Source organism: Phaenicophaeus curvirostris, chromosome 10 (assembly GCF_032191515.1).
Source record: "Phaenicophaeus curvirostris isolate KB17595 chromosome 10, BPBGC_Pcur_1.0, whole genome shotgun sequence".
Lineage (NCBI taxonomy): Eukaryota > Metazoa > Chordata > Aves > Cuculiformes > Cuculidae > Phaenicophaeus > Phaenicophaeus curvirostris.
In genome coordinates this window covers 3,641,997-3,664,021 of record NC_091401.1, presented here as the reverse complement: position 1 = coordinate 3,664,021, position 22,025 = coordinate 3,641,997, and the positions used below count along the sequence as shown (strand labels likewise).

General features: G+C 45.5%; 2 protein-coding genes across 2 annotated transcripts in view; one reads left to right on the top strand and one right to left on the bottom strand.

Moving 5' to 3' along the window:
• KLHL24 (kelch like family member 24) overlaps positions 1-9,383 on the bottom strand; it is a 47,277-nt gene extending 37,894 nt beyond the window's left edge. The window contains exon 1 of the mRNA XM_069864990.1: positions 9,179-9,383. The gene's annotated coding sequence lies outside the window, so the exon portion shown is untranslated. The remainder of the gene's footprint in view (positions 1-9,178) is intronic.
• On the top strand, positions 196-21,170 carry KLHL6 (kelch like family member 6). The gene is made up of 7 exons (XM_069864980.1): positions 196-818; positions 5,829-5,994; positions 10,721-11,170; positions 13,575-13,812; positions 17,100-17,302; positions 18,390-18,603; positions 20,665-21,170. Exons 1-7 carry the CDS (start codon positions 559-561, stop codon positions 20,964-20,966), a joined length of 1,833 nt encoding a protein of 610 aa, XP_069721081.1. The 5' UTR covers positions 196-558; the 3' UTR covers positions 20,967-21,170.
• Positions 21,171-22,025: the final 855 nt, after the last annotated feature.

Genomic DNA, 22,025 nt, shown 5'->3' with positions numbered 1-22,025 from the left:
TCAGCTAAGATGTCATGAGGACAGAAGCAGCCACTTGGAGGGCTTTCTCAATGCTTAAGCATTTCATTAAAAAGCAGGACCAAAACCGAAAACCAAAACAACCCCCTAAAACCAGCTCAGTGATTAATAATCACATACCTGGCAAAAGAAATATAAGATAATACCCTGTTTCCCTTAGCAGCCCAGGCCGTCGGGAGTGACTCGATAACCGTGTAGGACACCCATCACTACGACCAGTTCCGGATAAGAGTGAAGGACTGGTTTGAGGTTGGGATGCAGGCCTGCCCTGCCACTCGTAATCTTCTCACAACCAGAGGCATCTTAAGTCCTTTCTAAACACGTTGATACCGCCTGAAATTCACCAAAAAAACTCAGCCTTTGTTTGTGTTAACAGGATGAGAAAGTGCAAGGCTTCCTGTTATGTGTGTGTGACAGCTATAGATAAGCAGAGACCTCTGGACAGGAAATCCGCCCAACTTCTGCAGTGTGACTGGTCTGAAGCTCAGGAGCCCTTTTCAGTTTGAAGCACCAACAGAATGAGACGGTGCTGGCCAGAGAATGGGGGACACGCTGGAGAAGAGCTCTGAGGAACCCGAGATCTCTTCGGGCAATGAGTGTTCGACAAAAATGGGGGACCTGGTGGAAGTCTCGAGTGGTGAAAAGGTCAAGTTTGATGATACGGGACTCTCTCTGGTGCTCCAGAATGGCCTGGAGAACCTTCGGCTTGAAAATTCCCTTACAGATGTCATCCTGTGTGTGGAGAGCAGAGAATTCTCCTGTCACCGAGTGGTCCTTGCTGCAGCAAGCAATTATTTCAGGTAAGGCATGTAAGAAACAAAGCCAAGAAACTTACTTTGCTTCTTAGCCTTGAACTGTAGATCTCCAAGGAGTGTAAACTGGGCTCTAACCTCTGCAAATTTGCAGTGAGTCGGTATTTCCTGGTGCCTTTTGTCTCTCTTTTATTTTTTTTTTTTTAAAGTTGGAGACTTAGATGAGGCAAGTGCCAAGCAGTGGATTTGCTGGGATTCTGATACCAGCACTCAGCAAGTCCGCTGGAGGCATGCAAAGAAACGGAGAACGGTTCACAGACAAATGAATCCAAAAAAGATGTTTTAACCGAGTTTCTGTAGCTCTTTGTATTGTCCCTTCGGGATTCGGGCAAAGAGGAATGAATACTTATGCAGATCACACAGTATTTTTATTGAGATAGGAGTGGGTTTGTGGAACTTGATCATTTTTGCCTTTACTCTTCTGTCGTAAAAATTTATCTGCATAACATTGTTGAGGAGGAAAGAGAAGGAATTTTCCATCTTTCCTAGGGTTACTGGAAATCAATTGCAATGGGAAATACCTGCTTGAAAACAGTTTTACCACTTCACCTCCTCCTTCTGGTCCTCTTGAATTTTTCATTCTTTCAGTGCTGTGTCTACTAGCCAGCATTAACAAATTGTAGACACACAGAGGAACTTGGTATCAGTTTTAACACAGATTTTCCATTATAGTTTAGACAATCACATTTGCATGGCTGGGATTTTTTGTCTTTCTTTTTTTACTGCCTAAGTAGTCAGATGACTGGATAGTTACAGAGGAAACATGAGAAAAAAACAAACCTGTGACCACTTGTGACATGGGCAGAAAGCTAATTTTAATGGAGTCTAGAAAGTTTTGCTGGTAGTGCCTGGAATAACGGTTCTGCTTTTAACATTGCATAATAGATTGTGTCTGTGAACACAGGGTGATAGGCATTATTTCTAGAGACAGATTATAGATCTAGATTATAGATCACATATGCGAAAAAGTGCGACTGAAAGCAGAGATGCCCAGATATTTCTTACCAGCATTGTGTGCCAGAGGGACAGCAGATGCACAAATTAAAGTAAGAATTACCACAATATTACTGTGAAAACAAGAAATTCCTCTTCTGCTATGGGAAGGGATGCTGCAGTCAGAAGGGTCCTCAACATTTGAAAACAGGCAAGACAATTTTCTGGTAAGTGCTGTTGGGTGATTTTCCGCTGAGCCCTGAGCTGCAGCCTGACCCTGGGGAGGGAGGAGGACACCTGGCTGGAGGTCACTTCATCCCAAGGCAATTGTACATGTGCATAGAGTCCCACGAAGATGACATTTATTATAACGTACTCTCTGCCTGTCTGTTGGTATCTCTTGTCATGACTGTTTGGGCTAGTTTCACTCGAGTTTGGCAGAGGATGGAGAGGATGGACTGAAGTTCCCACAAGTCTGGTGGCAATCAGTAGCTTGGCAGTAGGTGCCCGGACCAGGAGCCCGTGCTGCTCAGTGGGATAACCAGCACCGTGTCCTTGACAGCCCAGGCAGCGCACAGAGCAGCCAAAGCACACCCTGCCCTTGCTTGGTTGGATACAGCTGAGCGTCCTGAGGGGGATGGTGAAATGTGTAAGAGGAGTAACGAGCGAGAATGGAAGGCTCAGGAAAGGGAAGCTGAGGTTACTGTGAAGAGGGAAAGGGGGAGACAAGTCTGCAGGGAACTGAGCTTTACTAGTTTTGCTTCTCTTGAGGCGGCTTGTTTCATCTTGCCATAATTCAGTACAAGCTATGTGGGCCCAAAAAATGGAGAAATTCTTAGATCACACTGTTTCTGTCAGTACTTTCCATGCTTTTCCAGGGTCTCTAACATCCATGTGCTGGAGCAAAGCAAAGGGACCCTGTGAGTCACGGGCTTCATTCCCCTGCAAGAGCATGTTACACAACTCCCTTCCCCAATGCTGGGTGCCACAATGCAAGCAATCCAGAGCAGCCAGCTTGACCACAACCAAACAACTGAACAACTTCTAGTCCTTCCTTCAGCACTGCTTGAGAGCAGGCAGACTAGTACTTCTGACACGTCCTGCATCTACAGACATAAAAATGTTAACTCTCCATTTACCCAGATAAAGGCAACAAAGCAGAGAAAAGAAATACGAGCTGACTGAGGTGGAACTCAGGTTCTTTACTCCTGCACTGCCTAAGGTAGTGGGAGGATAGGACTGGGAGAGGTTGAAGCAATATTTTCCAGAGCATCCTCAAATCCCAGCTTGGTTGTTTGAAGACAGGTTTGTAATTCCATGCACAAGCATTCCAGTGTGGGTGAGTGCTTAAAAAGTGCTTCACAAACTGCAAGTCCTCATTTATTTCTTTGAGATTTCTCCCTGTTTTTTCTGACTTTACCCATTCAGATATCTAAATTCGGCTGTGGGCCACTCAGTTCAGATGTGCATTTCTTAGAGTAAGTGTTGGTTCCCAGGCTTTGTTTAGAATTACACAGGGACAGGAACCAGAGAAACAGATGACTAAATTATGAGGCACATTTGAAGGATTTAGAGCCCCAGAGAAAATAATCATACACCTTTCTGGGTGGGTACAGGCAAATCCAGATGTTCCGAGGCAGCATTTTAATCCCCAAGAGAGAAGCTCAGCCTGATCAGTCCTGAGTGGTTTCTGGGTCTTCCTTCTGGCTGGCATACAGGGTGGGAATGAGGTTCACTCCATCTAAGCAGAAGGAAGGCCACTACAGGAGTCAGCTCTACTGGATGGCACTGCCCTGTCCACCCCTGCCACCTTCTAGAGAGGAGCACAGCTGGGTGAGCACAGTGCTTTGGATGTGTGATGTCTGCAGACTGTAGCCACATTACAGGAATCCATATCCTACGAGACTGGGAGTGGAAGGTGAATCTAACACAATTTCATAGATTAGGAGACAGATAGGTGAAAGCACTTGGACAAGGTCCCTGTGCGAAGCCTCCGCCAGAATCCCGAGGCTGGTTTCTGAGCAGACTTGCTGTGCTGTAATGCTGTTTATCTCCAACAAACTCTCCAGCTTGGTGGGATGGAAGTGAGAGGTCTCACCTCCCTGACAGGAATGGCTAAATACAAGACTGGAGTCACCAGTTTAAGAGATAAAAGGAACAAGAGTAAACAACACCTGCATCCTACAACAGCCTATTCCCATTCAGGTGAAGCATTCGGCACCTACCTGAAACGGCTGTTTTATAGAAACCTCTGCTTGTTGAAACCCCATTCCTGGGGAGAAGTGGGAACTGAGGACTGTTGTTTCCGAATGGCTACCTGCCTGCATGCCTCAGATGTACAATTCAACACTGCCAGAAGGGGAAAAAAGCTAAGGAGGATCCCAGTCTTGCGCTCATGAAGCTGAAGAGCATTTTATCTTAATGCTTTCCAAGTACCTTGATTTCAGTGGCAGCAGAAACCTGACCTTGGAGCAGAGCACTGAATCAAAAACCTCTAACGAGCTGAGAGGAGTGAAGGGAAAATGAGAATTTTGACTAAAAATGTTTTCTGACAAGTAACTTCTTTGCCCAAATTTCCTGCTCAAAAGTTTGGTCTCTTTATCTAAAGGGCAGTTTTATACACAGAGGTAACTAACACCATCTCTCTCTTGCTATAAAATCTCTGCTGAGGAAAGGAATAGGTAGCTCTTAAAGCAATGAGCAGCTGGTACCTTCCATCCAATTGCCATACACCCAACCTACCTGCTTAGCCAGAAAACCTGTTAACATCTTGATTCCAGCAAAATATGTCAATCAGACGGTTTTATTCTGGCAGCACTTTTACATGAAAAACATGGCTTTAGACTTTGGATCTCTAGCCACTTCCCAGGCTGCACTGTCCTGTCAACATTGGACATGACTAATAAAGAAGGGCTTGGTATGCAGGGTAAACAGCGCCTCTAATTACACTTTAGATCTGCACATGTTCTTCACTAATGCAGTTACAGGTGGGCTCATGTACTTCTAATCTGTTGAGCCAGATTCCAAATGATAAGAAACCTTGCTCTCCAAATGCAGTGAACAAGTGATCAAACTTTCAAATAAAAGCAAAAGCATTGGACGAAATACTTAAAACTATGAATTGCAAATACATACGGACACGTGCATGTTTGCCTTGCAGCTATCACAATGCAAAGTAATTTAAATAGTTCTTAGAGTAATTTCTGATTTATATCCAACATGAAATATCTGGCTAGTGCCAAATGTGTGTGTGGTGGTCACCTTTCAAATTATTACCCACCAAAGAAGATGCAGTATCAACATGCATGAAAACACTGCACTTTCTGGCTAACAGGAATTCAAATTAATGATTATTCAAGTACTTCTCTAGCCAATAGGAACAAACTCTACAATCCTATCAGAAGCTCTCAAACTTTTGCAAAGGAAAAGTCAGTCTCTTAATTAGAAGAGAATTCATAAGCCATTCCCTCCTGACCCATACCTGGAATTAATGGGGTCAAAGATATGTTTGGAGGCTTGGAGGTGAGGCTATCAGACATGTACATCTGATCTGGCCTTCAGGGGGGTCAGTCTAAGCAGTGTTCTGCAGCTCTGAAGCACAAGGGTGTTCACCTTGCCTAGGGCTTAAAGTAGAAGTGCTAAGTGTTAATGAAATATGGAGAATGCCTGCAGCTTGGAGGTTTGGGCTTAATGAGCTGGGTCTGTACTAGAAACAGAAAGAGTCTGTAGGAGGCCAGTGGGTGAGACATCACAACTGCTCTGCACCATCAGTCCACACACAGAGCTCTGCTCAGGGAAGGTCCCAGGTGCCTTTTGCTGCCATGGAGCTCCGGGGCTACTACAAAGTCCAGCTCTGCATCTATTGTGTGTGTATGCCTTGTCAAACTCATGAGTAAAGAGGTATGACAGCAACAAAAGGATTTTCCTCATTACTTTACTGCAGGACTAGTTGTAGGAAATGTGGAGCAATCAGAGTATTCTGTGTTGAAATCCACATAACCAAATGTTTTCAGAATGCCTCATCCTGGCTGGGAAGCCGTAAAAGATAAATGTCTTTCTTTTCAGGGCCATGTTCTGCAATGATTTAAGAGAAAAATATGAAGAGAAGATCATACTTAAAGGAGTTGATGCAGAAACCATGAATATACTCTTGGACTATACTTACACCAGCAAGATGCTCATCACAAAGCAAAACGTACAGAAAGTCTTGGAAGCCGCCAGCCTCTTTCAGGTACTCAAATGGAATGATCCCGTCTTGTTGCTCTGCCAACAGCATGTTGTACCCTGGTTAGCATGCTGTAAACCTCTCTGATTTCATGGATTCTGGAAGCATTTTGCTTCTTATTTGCTTACATTGTGTTTAGAAGTGGAGTTGCAGCCATGTGCTGGAAAGCTGCTGTGCAAACAGGCAAACAGCCAGACTCTGCCTTCAAGGGCTGTTCCCACGTGCCGCTTGCCGGGCAGCAGGGTTGTGTGGCTGGGCCAGTGCTTCCCAAGGTTCAGGTCAGCCCAAAAGAGTTAGTGTGCAGTGGTGGCAGCACTGACCAGAGCAGGGAGCTAAATTCATCTCCTCCTCTCTGTTGCCTTGAGATGGAGGCTCTCCAGCTAAATTCAGCATCCTCCTTCGTAGAAGCCGTGATGTAAAGGGTTTTACTCATGACCTGGGAAGCCAGACTTGATCAGTGTTACTCAGCCTTTGGTTTATGAGGTATTCACGTGTCCTGTAAATCAACTTTGAGGTCTACCAAATTGCAGCCCCTGGTACCAAGCTGGAAATTGCTAACCAATTGCAACCAGCATGACCTGCCAAGTGCCAGTGTGTGTGTGTCCAGGCTTTTCATTAAGGAAGGAAAGAAACACCTGACTATAATTATTGGGGTTCATTACTAACTTCATATTCTTGGATCTGACGAACACAGGAGGTGTTGCTCTGAAAGGAACCTGTGGCCCTTGGGGTAATGGCAGCTGGTACTCTGTGGGGAGAGAAGGGAAAGTTATCTCAAAGTGCTCACCAAGGTGACTAAGTGGGAAAAGGGGGTGTAGCTCTGACGTTGCCTGGGGCTGGAGGACAGTGACCTATTGACACTTCAGGGTGAGGTCTAGCTGTTCGGCAGCTCCCTGTTCCAAACCCTTTACCTGCTTCCCCCAGGAGAAAATCTGTGCACGCAGCACTGCACTTCATGGACATCTACTCCCCCTGGATCGCCTTCTACCTCTTCCCACTACCAGTTTTGGATGCATTTGGTCCAAACTTATTGGAAGGGACTAAGGGGAGGAGTTTACAACGTTACATAACATCTTTTCCACAACAGTTTCTAGAGAAAAGCAGAGTATCGATATTGGAATATTTCGAATTGTGCAGGTTATTTCTTTCTTTGATCTTTTTTAAATCTGAGAGATTGAAAAGAGACACTGCCAAAAAGAGTTGCTGGTCAGCTAAAAGAGTTCTATTTGGAATTTTCTTATGTTGTTAACTGGAAAGGAAAGAATTTCCCAAACAAAACTATTACCATAAATTGCAGAATTAATCCTTTCAGCTGTTGTTATATTGCTATATTTGAAACAGGGAGCTGCCGAACAACTAGACCTCACCCTGAAGTGACCCAGACATTTTTTCCACCTTGAGCGCGGTTGCAACATGAGTTCAGGAGTCACCTCCTCCGTCTGGGCTGGCGGCTGCCCAGCCACCATGTTCACAAGGCTGGTGTCCACCCTGGATCCAGCCCAGCGTCCTCTGCCACCCTCACTCCCTGCAGAGCCGCTCACCCTTTCACCTCTCGGTGGGGCCAGGACCTCAGCTGCTTCTCATAGCCAAGGCAGAGAGCTCTGCTCCATCCACAGCAACTCAACAATAACCTGCAGACCTCTCTACCCACCTTCTGTCCCTCCAGGACCCTCTGTATTACCTGAATCCCTCAGCACGGCTCGGCCAAGGGGTCACAGCAGCTGCGTTAATGGAAGCGAATAGTTATGGGTGGGAAGCAAGCTCCTGAGCAGATGTAAAAGAAACAGTAGTGTCATGAAGGGCTGTAATGACCACTGCTGTGGAAACACCAGCTACTTTGAGAATAGCAGGGGATGCACCTAGGCTGCCTCATTCTGTCTGCTCTAAGCAGATCAGGGCTGCTCTTGCCAAGGCACTACTGAGGCACCACCAGCCTGATGGCCTCGCTGACTCCCAGAGCACCTCTCATCCATGTGTTAATCCACTTTTCCTGAACAAGACACTACAAGGAGGATGCCTTGCCAGTTCACTGAAGACTTATCTTGTAGGCACTTAGCAGTGAACGGCCAGGGTGGTGGCTGCAGGACCGCGCTGGTTGCACCAAAGCCAGCCAGGAAGGCAGGATTTGCTAAAGAAGGGTTGGAGATGAGTCTACAGTCTCAGTAAGTTCTCAGCTGCCTATGGAGCCTCACTGCAAGGGTCGCTGTGTGTCTTCACCGCCCGACTGGCTCCCTCAGGGTGCAGGTGTTACTGCTAAGCTGGGACGTGCTGCCCCTGCGGCCACAGGCAGAGGGGCTGGCGGAGGGCAGCGGAGCTGCAGAGCACAGGATCTGACCCAAAGGATGCTGCATACAGAGAGCGTTTATGAATAAGAGCCCTCTCAACCACTACTCCCTTCCCTTTCTGGGGGTCGCAGCAGGAGTCCGGGTTGCTCATGCTGCTTACACTGGACAGTTTGAATCAAAGCTAGGAGAAGCAAGAGATTAAACTGGGAGGATAAAGTTTTATTATTCAGCCATGTAGAGGCTAAGCAAGCATATGGGAAGTTTTTAGCAAGTAAGAACCTGGATTCAAAGGGGTCTTAGGAGAAGACAGACCCAATTATTGAAGGAACTGCTCCCAGGAGCAGAGCTTTTAAATGTCTGGGGAGGCATTAGGAGGGATACTTGCAGGAGGGAAAGAAGAGAATTTAGAGCTCCACAAGACTAATCAGAGCAGACGAAGCAGAGGCTCAGGGTTATCCTCCTCCTGGGTGCTATCCTGAGTCACTTGCTCTCATGGGGCTGACTGAAGCATGCCCAGCAAGCCTGGGGGACCTCTGGGGGGAGTTTTGTCTCTAAATTAAGGGAATGATGGGGAGACAGTGCAGCACAGAGACAAGAAGCAGAGCAACCAGGGAAAGTCCTGCCTTGATACACTCCTGAGTGATCTGACCTCTCTGGTTAAGCCCTCAGCGGGGACTGTTTCTCACACCCACGTCGCATTTCTCTATTCATCTGGCCACAAACACAGCTACCCAGCATGATCAGTGGTGTCTGCATGGCTGTTAGACAAGTGTGCACCACCTGGGAGAAAACCCACTGGTCTCATCTTGTGAGTATTGCTCTTAACAAGTCACATATAAATAACTGAGCACTCTACAGCAGCTGGGCTGGAGGCTGGAGAGAATGTCACTTTGCTGTCTACTCACAGACTTGTGGATGATGATGGGTGACCTTGGCAAATCCCAGCTTTGCCTTCTTGCATCTCGTTACCACCAACTTTTAAAGGGCTAAAACCCTCCTCAGGCTTGAGGGCTTCCTCATGCCAGCAAAGTCCTTTCAGTTCCCTGATGAAATGCTGTGGCGAGTTTAAAGTGTTATCCTTGTGCTAGTCCAGAGAAGAGGTGACACGAGCACCCTCAGTGCCTGCCAAGCTCTGTCCTGGTGTCACAGCAAGCCGCTGACATATTTATATCACAACGGCAGCACAGATTCTGAGACCTCGTGTACCCTTGTTCATCAGTCAGTTGCGTTTCTCTAAACTCTTGACCATATCTAAATGTAGAACAGGAACGAGGTAGTCTGCACACAGTGTCTGCTCAGCTCTCATAAACAGTCTAAATGTGTCAACATGACACCGATGGGTCTGGAAGATTCTACGCTGATTACTCAAACAAATTTACATACTATAGTGTTTATAAATGTTTCACTTCCTCTTTGCCCCTAAATTGCTATTGTGCGACATTCCCCAGTGGGACAGAATGAGTTAAAATGGCTTGTTTGCTGATGCTGGATGGAAAAAGGACTCAAAAAACATCGACGGAAATGCACAACATGAGTTCTGACCCATTTTCACTGTTTGCACTGCTCAGCGGCAAACCCAACATGAAATACTGATGCCCTGTCCATATCTGGCGTCACAGGGGGATGGAAGGCCCAGCACAAAGCATTGTCACTTAGTTCTACCCAAAACTGGTTCCCAGATCTTGAATAATCACCATCAACCCAGGTCACATTGTAGTTCATGGCAAATACTCCGTAGACCTCTGCGGGCCAGGATCTGCACATATGTGCCACTCAGGTCAGGCTGTTGTGCTAAGGAAGTTAATGGGAGTAGTTGTGCCGCTCTATTGAATGCAAACATGGGAAGTTCTTTGATCAAGCAGACTCTGTGTGTAAAATACACATCTATGGGGTTTTTAACTGATGGTGATGACAAGGAAAACAAAGGTCACTAAAACCTCTGAAGGCCTCCCCGACAACAGACGCTTGCTGGACAGCCCTGGCTACCAAGAGGCTCAGATACCGATGGTCCCTCTCTTCCTGCCACGACCCCCAGTACAGGACAGTGTGTCCATAGGCTCTGTAGGGGCCACACTTTGGCCCAAACCTCCCAGACCATAGCACTCCTTTTCCACCATCCTTGCCAGTCCTCAGACACATTCAGAGTTTGGGTGGTGGGATCATAAATACAGACAGTGGAGCCACCTGCACCCCAAAACCAGACTCCTAGGCGATCCTAGCTGACACACAAGATGAAGCAGGGCAAGCACATCTGAAGCCTGAGGGCCTTATCTGTGCTTTGTATCTCCATGTTTGCTAAAGCTCTGTGATCTTATGGATGTAAGAGGAATGGTAGAAACCCCTTTGCTTTTGTGAAACAAAAAAACCCCCAAAAGCACCGTAGGTCTTCTCTGGTACGGCCACACAAGTAACCACCCCGTACTTATACATGCTTTTTCTGCCCACAGTTTCTGCGCATGGTAGATGCTTGTGCCAGTTTTCTCACCGAAGCGCTTCAGCCAGAGAACTGTGTTGGCATCTTGAGATTGGCTGATGCCCACTCCTTGCAGAGCCTGAAACAACAAGTGCAGAACTACATAATCCAGAACTTCACCCAGGTCCTGAACTACGATGAGTTCCTGGAGCTGCCGGCTGACATTCTCTGCAGCACACTGAAGAGTGATGACCTCTACGTCACGGAAGAGGCACAGGTGTTCGAAACTGTAATGAACTGGGTTCGTTACAAGGAGTCTGAAAGGTTTCCTCTCCTGCCATATGTGCTGGAGAATGTCCGTCTGCCTCTCTTGGACCCTTGGTATTTTGTGGAGACTGTTGAAGCCGATCAACTCATTAGACAGTGTCCAGATGTCTTTCCGTTGCTCCAGGAAGCAAGAATGTACCATCTATCTGGCAATGAGGTGAGTAAAAAAGGAAGGTACTAGCTGCCCTTTCTAAATGTCTCATGCTTCTGCTCAAAAATCCCATTCGAAAGAACAGTACCACGGGGCAGAAAAAGGTATTTGCACTGGTTTCACTAACTGGTGCTACTAAAAAGTCAAGATGGGCCTCACCAGTTATCCTGCTCATTTTGAGAGCTTAGAAGCTTTTGGTATCTTGTTATAAAACAAAGCGTACAGCTTCATTTATAAGGAACATCTGAGCTCGACCCTTCAGACACACTTGTGCAGCTAATCAGAGACCACAGTTGAGTTCCCTAGTCAAAAGGCCAATGGTGTTATTCTGGACACCTCACCCTCTCAGCTAATACTTCAAGCCTAAAAAAGGGAGAATAATTTTCCCACTAAACTCTGCAACAACCAGTAAGGACTATTCCAAATCTGAACGTGTAACATCTCCATTCATTACTTATGGGGGAAAATCTTTCAGAAAGAGAGAACCTCCCATGAAGAAGATGGTTTCTTCCCAGAGGAGAGGTCTGCCTATCTTCCTTGTTCGCTGAGGTCCCTGTACCCAAAGGTTCATGCTGACATGCTGTCAGGTCCTGACCTGCCTGCTCAAGGCAGGCTGTGGTGGATCTCCACTTCTCCAATTGCCCATCCTCTTCGAAAAGTCAGGTATCAGTCAAATCTCCCGCCCCAAAATGTGGGGTAGAGGGGAGAGCAACCAGAGGTCACGTTTCACAACAGAAGCAAAGGTACGTGAGTGTGTGAGGAAACTCGTGTGCCTCCTCAGTCAGACAGTCAGAGGAAGGAAGGAGGACTTCAGGAGCATGTTGTGGATCATCACTAATAGTGGATGTGTCACTGGCAGGGGAGGAGGCACCAGAGGCTTTTTGTGATGGTGACTGCATGAGACAATCCAGGACAGCCAGGGGCAGTGCCAGCCAGTCTGGTGGGAACTCCTCAAGGAAGCCTTGTCCCGCTCAGCCGTGCGGGCAGGTCCAGGCGGGATAGATAAAAGGAGTGTTGCTCAGTGTTGAACACTCATTACACTCATCTTCATAAGGGCAGTTGGCAGGCTGCCTGCTGCCCTCGCCGGGGCTGACCCCTGCCAATGATGACAAGCAGGTTAAAACCAGAACTCTGAAAGCCGTCAAGTTCTGGGACAATTGTTCTAAAAAAAATGTGCCTAATAATTTGCTAAGCATAGGGGAGATACAAGATTTATGTCTACATAAAAAAAATATTGTTTAATACAGATAAATCCTGCCAATTTATGGAAAGGTGTTGAAAGTAGAAAGAGAAGTAAAACTGTAAGCAAACTGCCTGCTGTCACAGCATTTAACCTGTGGGTCCACAAAGTGCTTCTCTGGGACACGTAGAAGGTAACAATTGCAATTATTACAGATCTCTCCCAGCAGAATTTGAGGGTCTGCAAACTGGAAAATGCCCTGTGCTACCTCAGAAGCAGAGGCACAACTTGATGTGCTCCCCATGCCTTTTACACTGCATTTCTTCCAGTATGAAAAATCAGGAGTGGGGAAGGAGAAATAAGGTTATTCCTCCTATCCTTCGGCATAGAGCCAGCATACCTCCGGACACTAAAACACTTGTTTCCATTTGCTTGCAAGTACTTCCTCCAAGCAGAACACAAGTTACCAAGTACCGCCTGCATTCTTTTCTCCTGGTGAACAACTACCCGGGAAGTGACTTTTTTCCAGCGTTCCTGAAACAAAGACCTGGTGGATAAACTGAGCCAACAGGCAGTGAATTAGAGCTAAGTACGTTTTAGAGTCTGGTGCTGGCTTTAGGTAAATCTTCTAATTTTGACTTAAAACTAAGCATTATAAACAAAAACAAAACAAAAGAAAACAAAAAAGAACCAAATGAACCCCCCCCACACATTTGAGAATTGTTCCTGCTTTTACAATTTAAAATATCTCTTCAGGACAGATAATGAAGAGCACTTATTTTCCACTAGTACTAACTGCAGTCTTGCTCTCTCCGAGCTCACCAGGGCATCCTCAAACCTTGAAACACTCCTACCTTGCCCTTCCTCTCTCAGCCCAAATAAAATCTGTCCTTTTCAGCTGCCTCATGTGCATGCAGCCTTGTCACTAGTGCTCACCTTCCTAGCTCTTAGTGACACCCAAGGGGGTCTGAAAGGATCCTAGCGGGTAGGCAAAAGCAACCAAGTCCAGTGTTGGAGAAATCCTGCTGAAAGAAGGATACAAGCAACCCCTACTGAATGCTTCTAGGATGCTTTCCAGGCTTTCAACTTACAAAGCATTTGAAATCCAGTTCAGCTGTTGTAAGCCAGTTGTGATTTGCAAAACACGTAATCAGAAAAAAGGTCACCAGACGTTTTGTTAATTGTAGGTGTAAGTGCCCTGTGTCCTCACTCTGTCTTGCTTGCATTTAGATTATTACAGAAAGAACCAAGCCCAGGATGCATGAGTTCCAGTCTGAAGTGTTTATGATCATAGGGGGCTGTACGAAAGATGAGAAGTTTGTAGCAGAAGTGACTTGCCTGGATCCTTTGAGGAGAAGCCGCCTGGAAGTAGCAAAGTTACCAATCACAGAGCAGGAGACGGAGAATGAGAATAAAAAATGGGTGGAGTTTGCATGCATTACGCTAAAAAATGAAGTCTACATATCGGGTAAGGAACAATACATTGGGAGCGGAAGAGGGGAGCCGAGGGTCCTCACGATTATTTCCAGCTTTTATCAAGAGCACGCCTGAGGCAGTCTCAGGAGAATTAAGCACCAGAGGCATTCCTAATGCTTTGGCTTTGATCAGACTCCAGAGAAGTGCTGCACATGTGAGGACACAGCCTAGACTTGGTTTTAACACAGGATTCCTTTTCAAATAATATTAATCTATATGCATGGCTACTGCATCCCACACCCTAAACTCTCAGTGACCATGGCCACGGAACGGCCCCTGAGAACAGTTTATTAGATGTAACACGAAGAATAATTGCTCCAGCACCTTCTTGTAACAAGACAATTTGCAGCTGCTCTTGCGTAGGCAAAATCCTACCAGAATCTGACTCATTATACAAGCATCAGACAAGAACCTGCAGGGAACAGTCACTGCTGTTTGGCGGCTACTTGAAACCTGCCCTTTCAGGAGTGCTTCGACAGCACATCAGACAGGACTCTAGAAGTGCCCGCTTGCTAACAGCAATATTAACTGTCAAAGCCAGATGAAACCCAATTATTCAGACGCACAGTATGGGTCTCAACATACCATTTACAGGCTGTTGTCCTCTGGAGGCAGATTGAACTTCCCCCACAAATACAACTGAGCTCCATGTAGGGGTTTGATCCTGGAGCTACAGAGCTTTTACTTTGATAATCGAAAAGGTTAAACTCAAGCTTGCTAGTCAGCTTGACACCTGCTTTGATGGCCTGTCAAAACCAAGTCTGATGATCTCGTTCTGCATTGCAAAGGAAAAGCTACGGCAAGTTGATAATCACTGTCACATTACAGACCATGATACAGAGCAGTGCCTCCATGGGCAGGAAATATTTTTACCACAAAATCATCCCCCAAATTCTATGTTCACTTAAAACAGGACAGTAGAAAGGAGAGAGGGGGCGAAAGTGTGAATGCTTTGCTTATGTATGAATAGTGTGGTTCATTGCCTTTATTCAAACGTCTTCCGCTCCATTCTCACTTTAGGGAATCCACATACCTTTATCACCCCATTCTGATGTAAAGTTTATTAAATCTTATCCCGGGATGAGAATTAGATTATTCCCTCCCTAGTTAGAAATAAAGAAGGCTTTTCCTTTCAGCTCACTACAGGGAAATCCTTTTTACCCTGGCAGCAGACTCTGTTAGAAGTTAGCTGTAGAGGGGAACCTAAGTCAAATACCCTGACTAGGGAACATCCCTCACACCTTCACACCCTTGAGTAGAAAGGTCTCTTTTCCATTCACCTTTTAATCTCTTACACGTTCCTCTTTTTCAGGGTTACAGACTTTATGCTTTCTCTTATTTTTGACATTTTCTCCAGTGTCTCTTCTCTGCTTTTCTTTTATGCTCTCTCCAGGCTACCTCCAGGCCGTCTAATATTTCTTCTGCTCTGGTGAGTCTGAGCTGGCTTTCCTCTTGCTGCTGTTCTCACAGGTCCTCTTTCCTCCTTCTCTGCTTAATTCCATATCTTTGACTCCCTCCTTCCATTTATTCTTTGCCCTTCTCCTATCTGCTTTTAACTCTTCCCACCCAAACCAAGAGCTGAGTGGACCAAAATCAGTAATTGCTATCCAGCTATATCAAGTTATTAGTGCCTTAATTCCAATTAAACATCTGTCTTCTCCTACGTGTCCTGCTACTCTTTTTTCTTTCTTTTAGCTCCCGTGACTGGGTTCTTTCCTAACCTGACCTCCCCTCCCACGTGCTCATTTCCCTGGTATCTGGGTATAGTTTGGAACCTTCCCTGCTCTTTTAGCATCTGAACAGTATTAAAAACTTTCCACAAGAGACTCTTAGATCACCATTTCCCTGGTGTTAGTTATTTTTACTAATTTAGTTACAATTTCTTCCCAGATTAGAAAGAATTGTGGTCTAGAGAGAGAACAGAAGAAAAATAAACCTCCAGTTCTCTCAAAAATCCCTCCCTGCACCCTGATGTGCAACAAATTTTCCCGCCGGGTCCAGCTCAGGCTCCTAGCAGAGTTTCAGCCTGTGCAGGAAAGAAGGAGCTCATGTAAAAGGGAAATGTTGAGGGAGGGTAGGGGGAACACCTGCTGTCTCTCAGCCCCATTGTAACCATGAATGCCGCATTCAGGGGTTTATAGCCACTTCAGCTATTTGAGTGCAAATAAAATTCAGTGCATACATGTGAAAAATACTGAGACAAAAGCATTACAAGCGACGCTTTCTAGCATGCTAATTATCTCCTATTCAATCTGCCATTTGGCCCAGAGATGAGCTCCATCATTCTGCAGTGATCTGGCTGCAATACAGAATACCAATGAAGGCAGACACTTTCTCAATGGAATATGAATTCTCTTTTCAGTATATTCACCAGTGAAGCAAATGTTTAATCAGGTCGCAGATGATGGAATAAGCTACTCGGTCTGTAAATGTGGTTTCAGGCTTAACTAGCTCCATCTGTACTGCAGTTACACCAACAATTATGTGCAAACAGAAGTGCTTGTTTAAAACACCGCTCTCGGCTTTAACATGAGAGAAGATTCACTTGCAAGTGAGCTCTAGAATAAGTTCGCAGGGTCCAATTCTGATCTTCAATCTATAAATATGAAGCAAATCCAAAACAGTAGAGAAAGAGAGCAGAAGAGGTGTTAGAACGAGATCTGAGCCATATATTCCCAAAGCTGACTAGGAAAACTTCTATCACGTCACGCAGGATTATTGTTGATAAGAGTTCAGTCGGGTCTTTTGATTTACTGTGTAGACCTCTAGACTAGCTGATTGGCTCTACCCTACACAAACAGGCAGTCTCCCAGCGCAGGCCAGTCTTTGAGGAGATCTGGCACTACCAACAGCAGCATCCTCCACTGTCTTATTTAAATCACCTTTTTTTAATCTACCTCTTCCTATCATCCTGCAAAGCTCTGGCTGTGCACAAAAATCACCCACATCTCACTGTGCTGAATGTGGTCGATCATTCGCTCAGTACTAACGTGGAAGTCATTGTGGTCTGGAAAAGTGGGCAACAGGGATTTATCTTTAATGACTATCTGGCTGTAGAGATAGTTCAGAGTTTCTGTCACCACTAAATAAACTAAATGCAGAAATTTGCTTTTTTTGCATAACAGGGCCAGGCCACTGGTCTAGGTAATTAAGAAGCTAATAATAAGGACCAATGATTTACTTCAATTGTGACATAGTGTTTTTAAATTTAAAGATATTGGAGATTTTGAGTAAATACAAGCCATGCTATCATATTTACATGTGTCATGTACACTGCAGGTGGCAAAGAAACAAAGCATGATGTCTGGAAATACAACGCCTCCATCAACAAATGGATACAAATTGAGTATCTGAATATTGGGCGATGGAGGCATAAAATGGCTGTGCTGGGTGGGAAAGTCTACGCCATTGGAGGGTTCGACGGCATACAGAGAATCAACAGCATGGAAGCATACGACCCCTTCCATAACTGCTGGTCAGAGGTAAGATACTGCATCTCATAACGTTTTACTCATATGGAGCATTTTAACCAGAAAATATTAGGGCTTTAAATCATAAAAATGAACAAGACAGGATCTAATACAGTTCTTTTAAGTATTTCTGGTCTGTAAAAACCCTAAATATTTTTTTTCAATAGAAATGCATAAGCTTCACATAGCAAAAAATCACAGGATTGCCTGCTGGTCATTGCCTGTGAGACATCTAATGCCAACTTTCCTTTCCTCAGTTGTTTTTTAAAGTCCATACACCAGTAAGCTAGGACACAGTACAGGTGAACCAAAGCACAGGATGAAAACTACTGCTCTGATACACAATATACACAGATAATGTGTGCATCAACACTATGGGGGTTCTTGTATGGGTTATGCATTTAAGTGGGAAGTACGGGTTCAAGGTAAAAAGAATGGAAAAACCCCTCAATCAGTTCTACTAACTGTACTTCAAGCAATGGACAGCCAATTAATCCATGGAATTACTGAGATTAGGCATCATAACAGCAGACACAAACCCTAGTTTTTAGACAATACAAAGCAATGCAGAGGAATCTAACAATCGCAGCTGCAAGTCGAAAGATCAGTATGAACAAGTTTCTTGTGTTTTTTCAATGTACATAAGTATGTAAAGGAGATTTGGGGCATTTCTGACATTTCCTAGCTTTTGAATTGTTGACAATGCAATTTTAGTAAGGGCATTTGAACAGAGTATGTTTTTATTAAGGAGTTTACAGTCTTAAGAAAAAGCTGAAAAACGCTTCTCCCTTATCCCTAGAAATGTCATCTTCTGAACCCAACCGATCATCTTGAAAGGGATGTCTGACTTAACCCACAGGATCTCACCCCACAGGCATCAGTCTGACTACTCGAAATCAAAATCATAGAATCACAGAATGGTTTGGGTTGGAAGGGAACCCAAAGCCCATCCAGTTTCAACCCCACTGCCATGGGCAGGGACACCTCCCACTGGATCAGGGGCTCAAAGCCCCATCCAACCTGGCCTTGAACACCTCCAGGGACGGGGCAGCCACAACTTCTCTGGGGAATGGTTACTAATGATTTTTTACGATGACAGGCTGCTCCTCTCATGATCAATGTAAGCTCCTTTGCAGCAGCGAGCTACAAGAAGAAACTCTATGTGATCGGAGGAGGACCCAATGGGAAGCTAGCAACAGACAAGACTCAGTGCTACGACCCCACGACCAACACATGGAGCCTGAAAGCTCCCATGCCAGTAGAAGCCAAATGCATCAATGCTGCGAGTTTCCGTGACCACATTTATGTCGTGGGTAGGTGGAGCTTTAATGTTCCCTCTTGTTTAGACACGCCAGGGCTTGTTTCAGTGCATTAGTTTTACCCACAAACTTTATGGAGTATAACCAAATGCTCAGACGGCTCTTTCCATTGAGCTTAGTGAGGGACAGGAATCCAGCACATACACAAACAGTAGTGAAGAGTTACCGTGTCAAACTTGTTGTTAGTGTAGTAGGTGTCTTGGAAAGCTGGGGCTAGCCCAGAGACAACTTAAAGCCATCCAAAGGTCTGTTCATAGTCACAAAGGCATCACCTCCTGGTTACATCATGCCCTGTACCCTCTCCAGGGGCACAGCTTCCTGCATACAGGCTTTATGTAGGGATACGAGTACTATGATCAGGTCATGGGAGTAGAGCCAGTGATACCCAAAGATCTGGACCTCTTTCGTAAATCAGGATTGCGGTTAATTCAGTCTGTTGCCAGGACTAGAAGCAAAAATGAAGGAACAAGAGTTTAATGGTGCTGAACTCAACTGTGGAGTGAGAAGGGAGCCTACACACATCTCCAGGTGGTGCTGGAAGAAACAAAAGAAGGAAAGAGAAACGTTTGTTTGCAAAACAGGATCTCTGAAGAGTGCCACCTCCCCTGCCTTGGCACAGAAATTTTCTCACTTGCAGTATAACCAATATGATGCTGAGGGCTGGCACAGAGCTAGGCTATCACCAAACAGTAAATTATGTTCTAAAGGGAGATTTATGATGTGCATGATACATGCATGCACCTTGTGTGTATGTAAATATCTCGTGCTCCTCCTCAGTGCAGGGACAGACATCACTCTCTGTGTATAAGATGGGAGACAGAAGGAGAAGGCACAGCTCATGGGTTAGCTGAGGCAACGCCTGACAAAATTTGACACGATACTTCAGTTACATTCATTCAGCACCTTTCACCAGTAAACCCAATTGTTTCCCTGTCTGAGAAACCAATCTAGTTCAGTCTACATAGAAATCAGCCCCACCTGAGGTTTAAAAGATAAAAGAGCCTTTGCTTAGTGCATCCAAAGCAACTGAATTACCCAGACAGATGAACTACCAACTGCCGGATGAATCACTGTAACTAACACGTACATTTCCAGCCTGTTCCAGTTGGGAAATAAAACTTGTTCAAGTCATCTCACAGTGACTTGATCATCCCTGAGGTACTGGATTGGTATTGTCAAAATCAATATTTATTATAATTACAATAGATAAATGCTCGCTTTGCCAACAGGTACGATCCCAGGCATTGTTGCAGCTCATATAAAAAAACCCCAAACCCATGCCTTCAAGGTTTGCCCAGCCCTATTCTGTGCAGCTGGAGACACACAAGTCCCTGCAAATTTCAGAATAAGAACCACTCAGCTGTTGGTATTCTCAGGAGGGAATATATTTCCATAGCTCTTCTTAGATACTGAGATATTGAACATTTTTCAAAAGAAAAGGACCCTGCAAACTTGGGAAGGTGCACAGAAAGTTTCAAGAATCATTACAGATTTGAGAAACTTGGAGAAACCGAAGGTCACCCTGCTTAGCTTGCCCACAGGGAGATCACGAGTTCACTCTCACAAAGCGACCTAAACAAGGAATGGGCTTCTGAAAATAGGCAGCTCCAGGCAGAAGAAGGCTTAATGGACAGATGAACCCTGAAGTTAGAGGAGTCAGTGAAGAAATCATGCACCCATTTCTAACAGAGAACTTACCACACCTGGTCCTGCATGATCTAAGCTCTTCTAAACAGGATTGTAGTTTTCTAAGGTTGTGTCTTTAGCTGAAGCAGCAGGTATGAGGACAGTCTGTGACTGGGTGCTCTGTGGTCACACTGCATGGCCACAGCAGTTCCTTCTGACCTTGAATTCCACAGCCTTATGAACAATAAGTGGCTGTCTGCGGATCTGGCTTTCAAAACAACCAAGCATCCTGTGACCTTGTTTTTTCTTAGCTTTGGGGCATAAATCATTCTTATGAACGTCAGGAATGGAGCCTTGTTGGAGTGGGTGGTTTAGTTAAAATCTCTCACAGGAATGGCTGGTGCGATCTGATCTCTGTTTCCTCTCCAGGTGGGGCAATGAAAGCTCTCTACTCCTACAGCCCCCAGGAAGACACATGGTGCCTGGTGACTCAGTTCACCCATGAGAGAGCCAGCTGTGGGATTTCTCCTTGCAACAACAAGCTCTTTATCACCGGGGGCCGAGACGAAAAGAACGAAGTCATTGCGACAGTGCTGTGCTGGGACCCTGAAATGCAGAAGCTGACAGAAGAGTGTGTCCTGCCTCGGGGGGTGTCTCATCACGGGAGCGTTACCCTCAGGAAGTCTTACACGCACGTCCGTAGGGTTGTACCTGGGGCAGTTTCTGTCTGACAGCAGGAGAACGGCACAGACACCCAATACCTCCGTGCCCCTGTGGCACACGCTGCCACAATGATGTTTTTTTAGCTGCAGGTAGCAAGGGATGGAAGTCCCCCTGGGGTCTTCTGGGAATATCTGTATATACATGCTCAGCCCTTGCATTTCCTCTGTACAGTATATCCTTAAATTATCTTAATTCCTTCCCTCAAAGAAAAACAAAGGGACCAGCTGTATTTTACTCCTGCCAGCACAATACCTCCGATCAAACAAAGAAATGTGATGAACGAGTGGGAAATTTGCTTCCCAGCTATATCTGCCCTGAAACGTGCTTGAACTGGCTCAGTCTGGTCCTGAAGTTTGTTCAACTATTTATTGTGTGAAGTTGGTTTTGCAGCACCTACTAGTGAAAGAGAAAACATGCTTTTTGGAATGAAAGATTTTTAACTTTGGCGAAATGTAATGTAGTTTCCTCCAAAGCTGTCTTCTTCTTCTTCCCCCCCCCCCCCCCCACCCCCAGTGGCTGGCACATTAGATTAAGTTAAAACCGGTTTGTTTGTTTATTTGCTTGTTTGTTTGTGAGCTTGAAGACACTTTGTTAGTTTTTCAGTTCTGCGTGACCAAAACAATCCATCTGTTTGCAAACCTTGCTGTCATTTCCAAGAAAGAGGCTGCATGGGCTGCGAATGTAAACGAACGCTAACCTGGTTCCACTGAACAGTCATTGTAGCTGTTTTCTAATAAAGCAGACAAATACCTCGTTTCCCTTTTGTTCTGTTCTGGGGTGGTTTACTGCACCCCGGCCCCCTTCTCCACTGGGTGGCAGTGCTCTCCCAAGCTTTCTCTCATTGGTTTTTGATTCCTGGAATACAACAGCACAGAACACTCCGCTGGATAGAATAACAGTTTCAGGTACTGTTCCCAGGCTGGTTCCTGGGACCGTCACATGCTGTACCAGAGGCAGCGAATGTTCAGCAAACCAGGAGGACCCGAGTCTCAGGTCCCAGCAACTGGGTCAGTTGTAGAGAAAGAAAAATAAACATTGAAGAGGTCATGCCTGGGACGCTCTGGAAC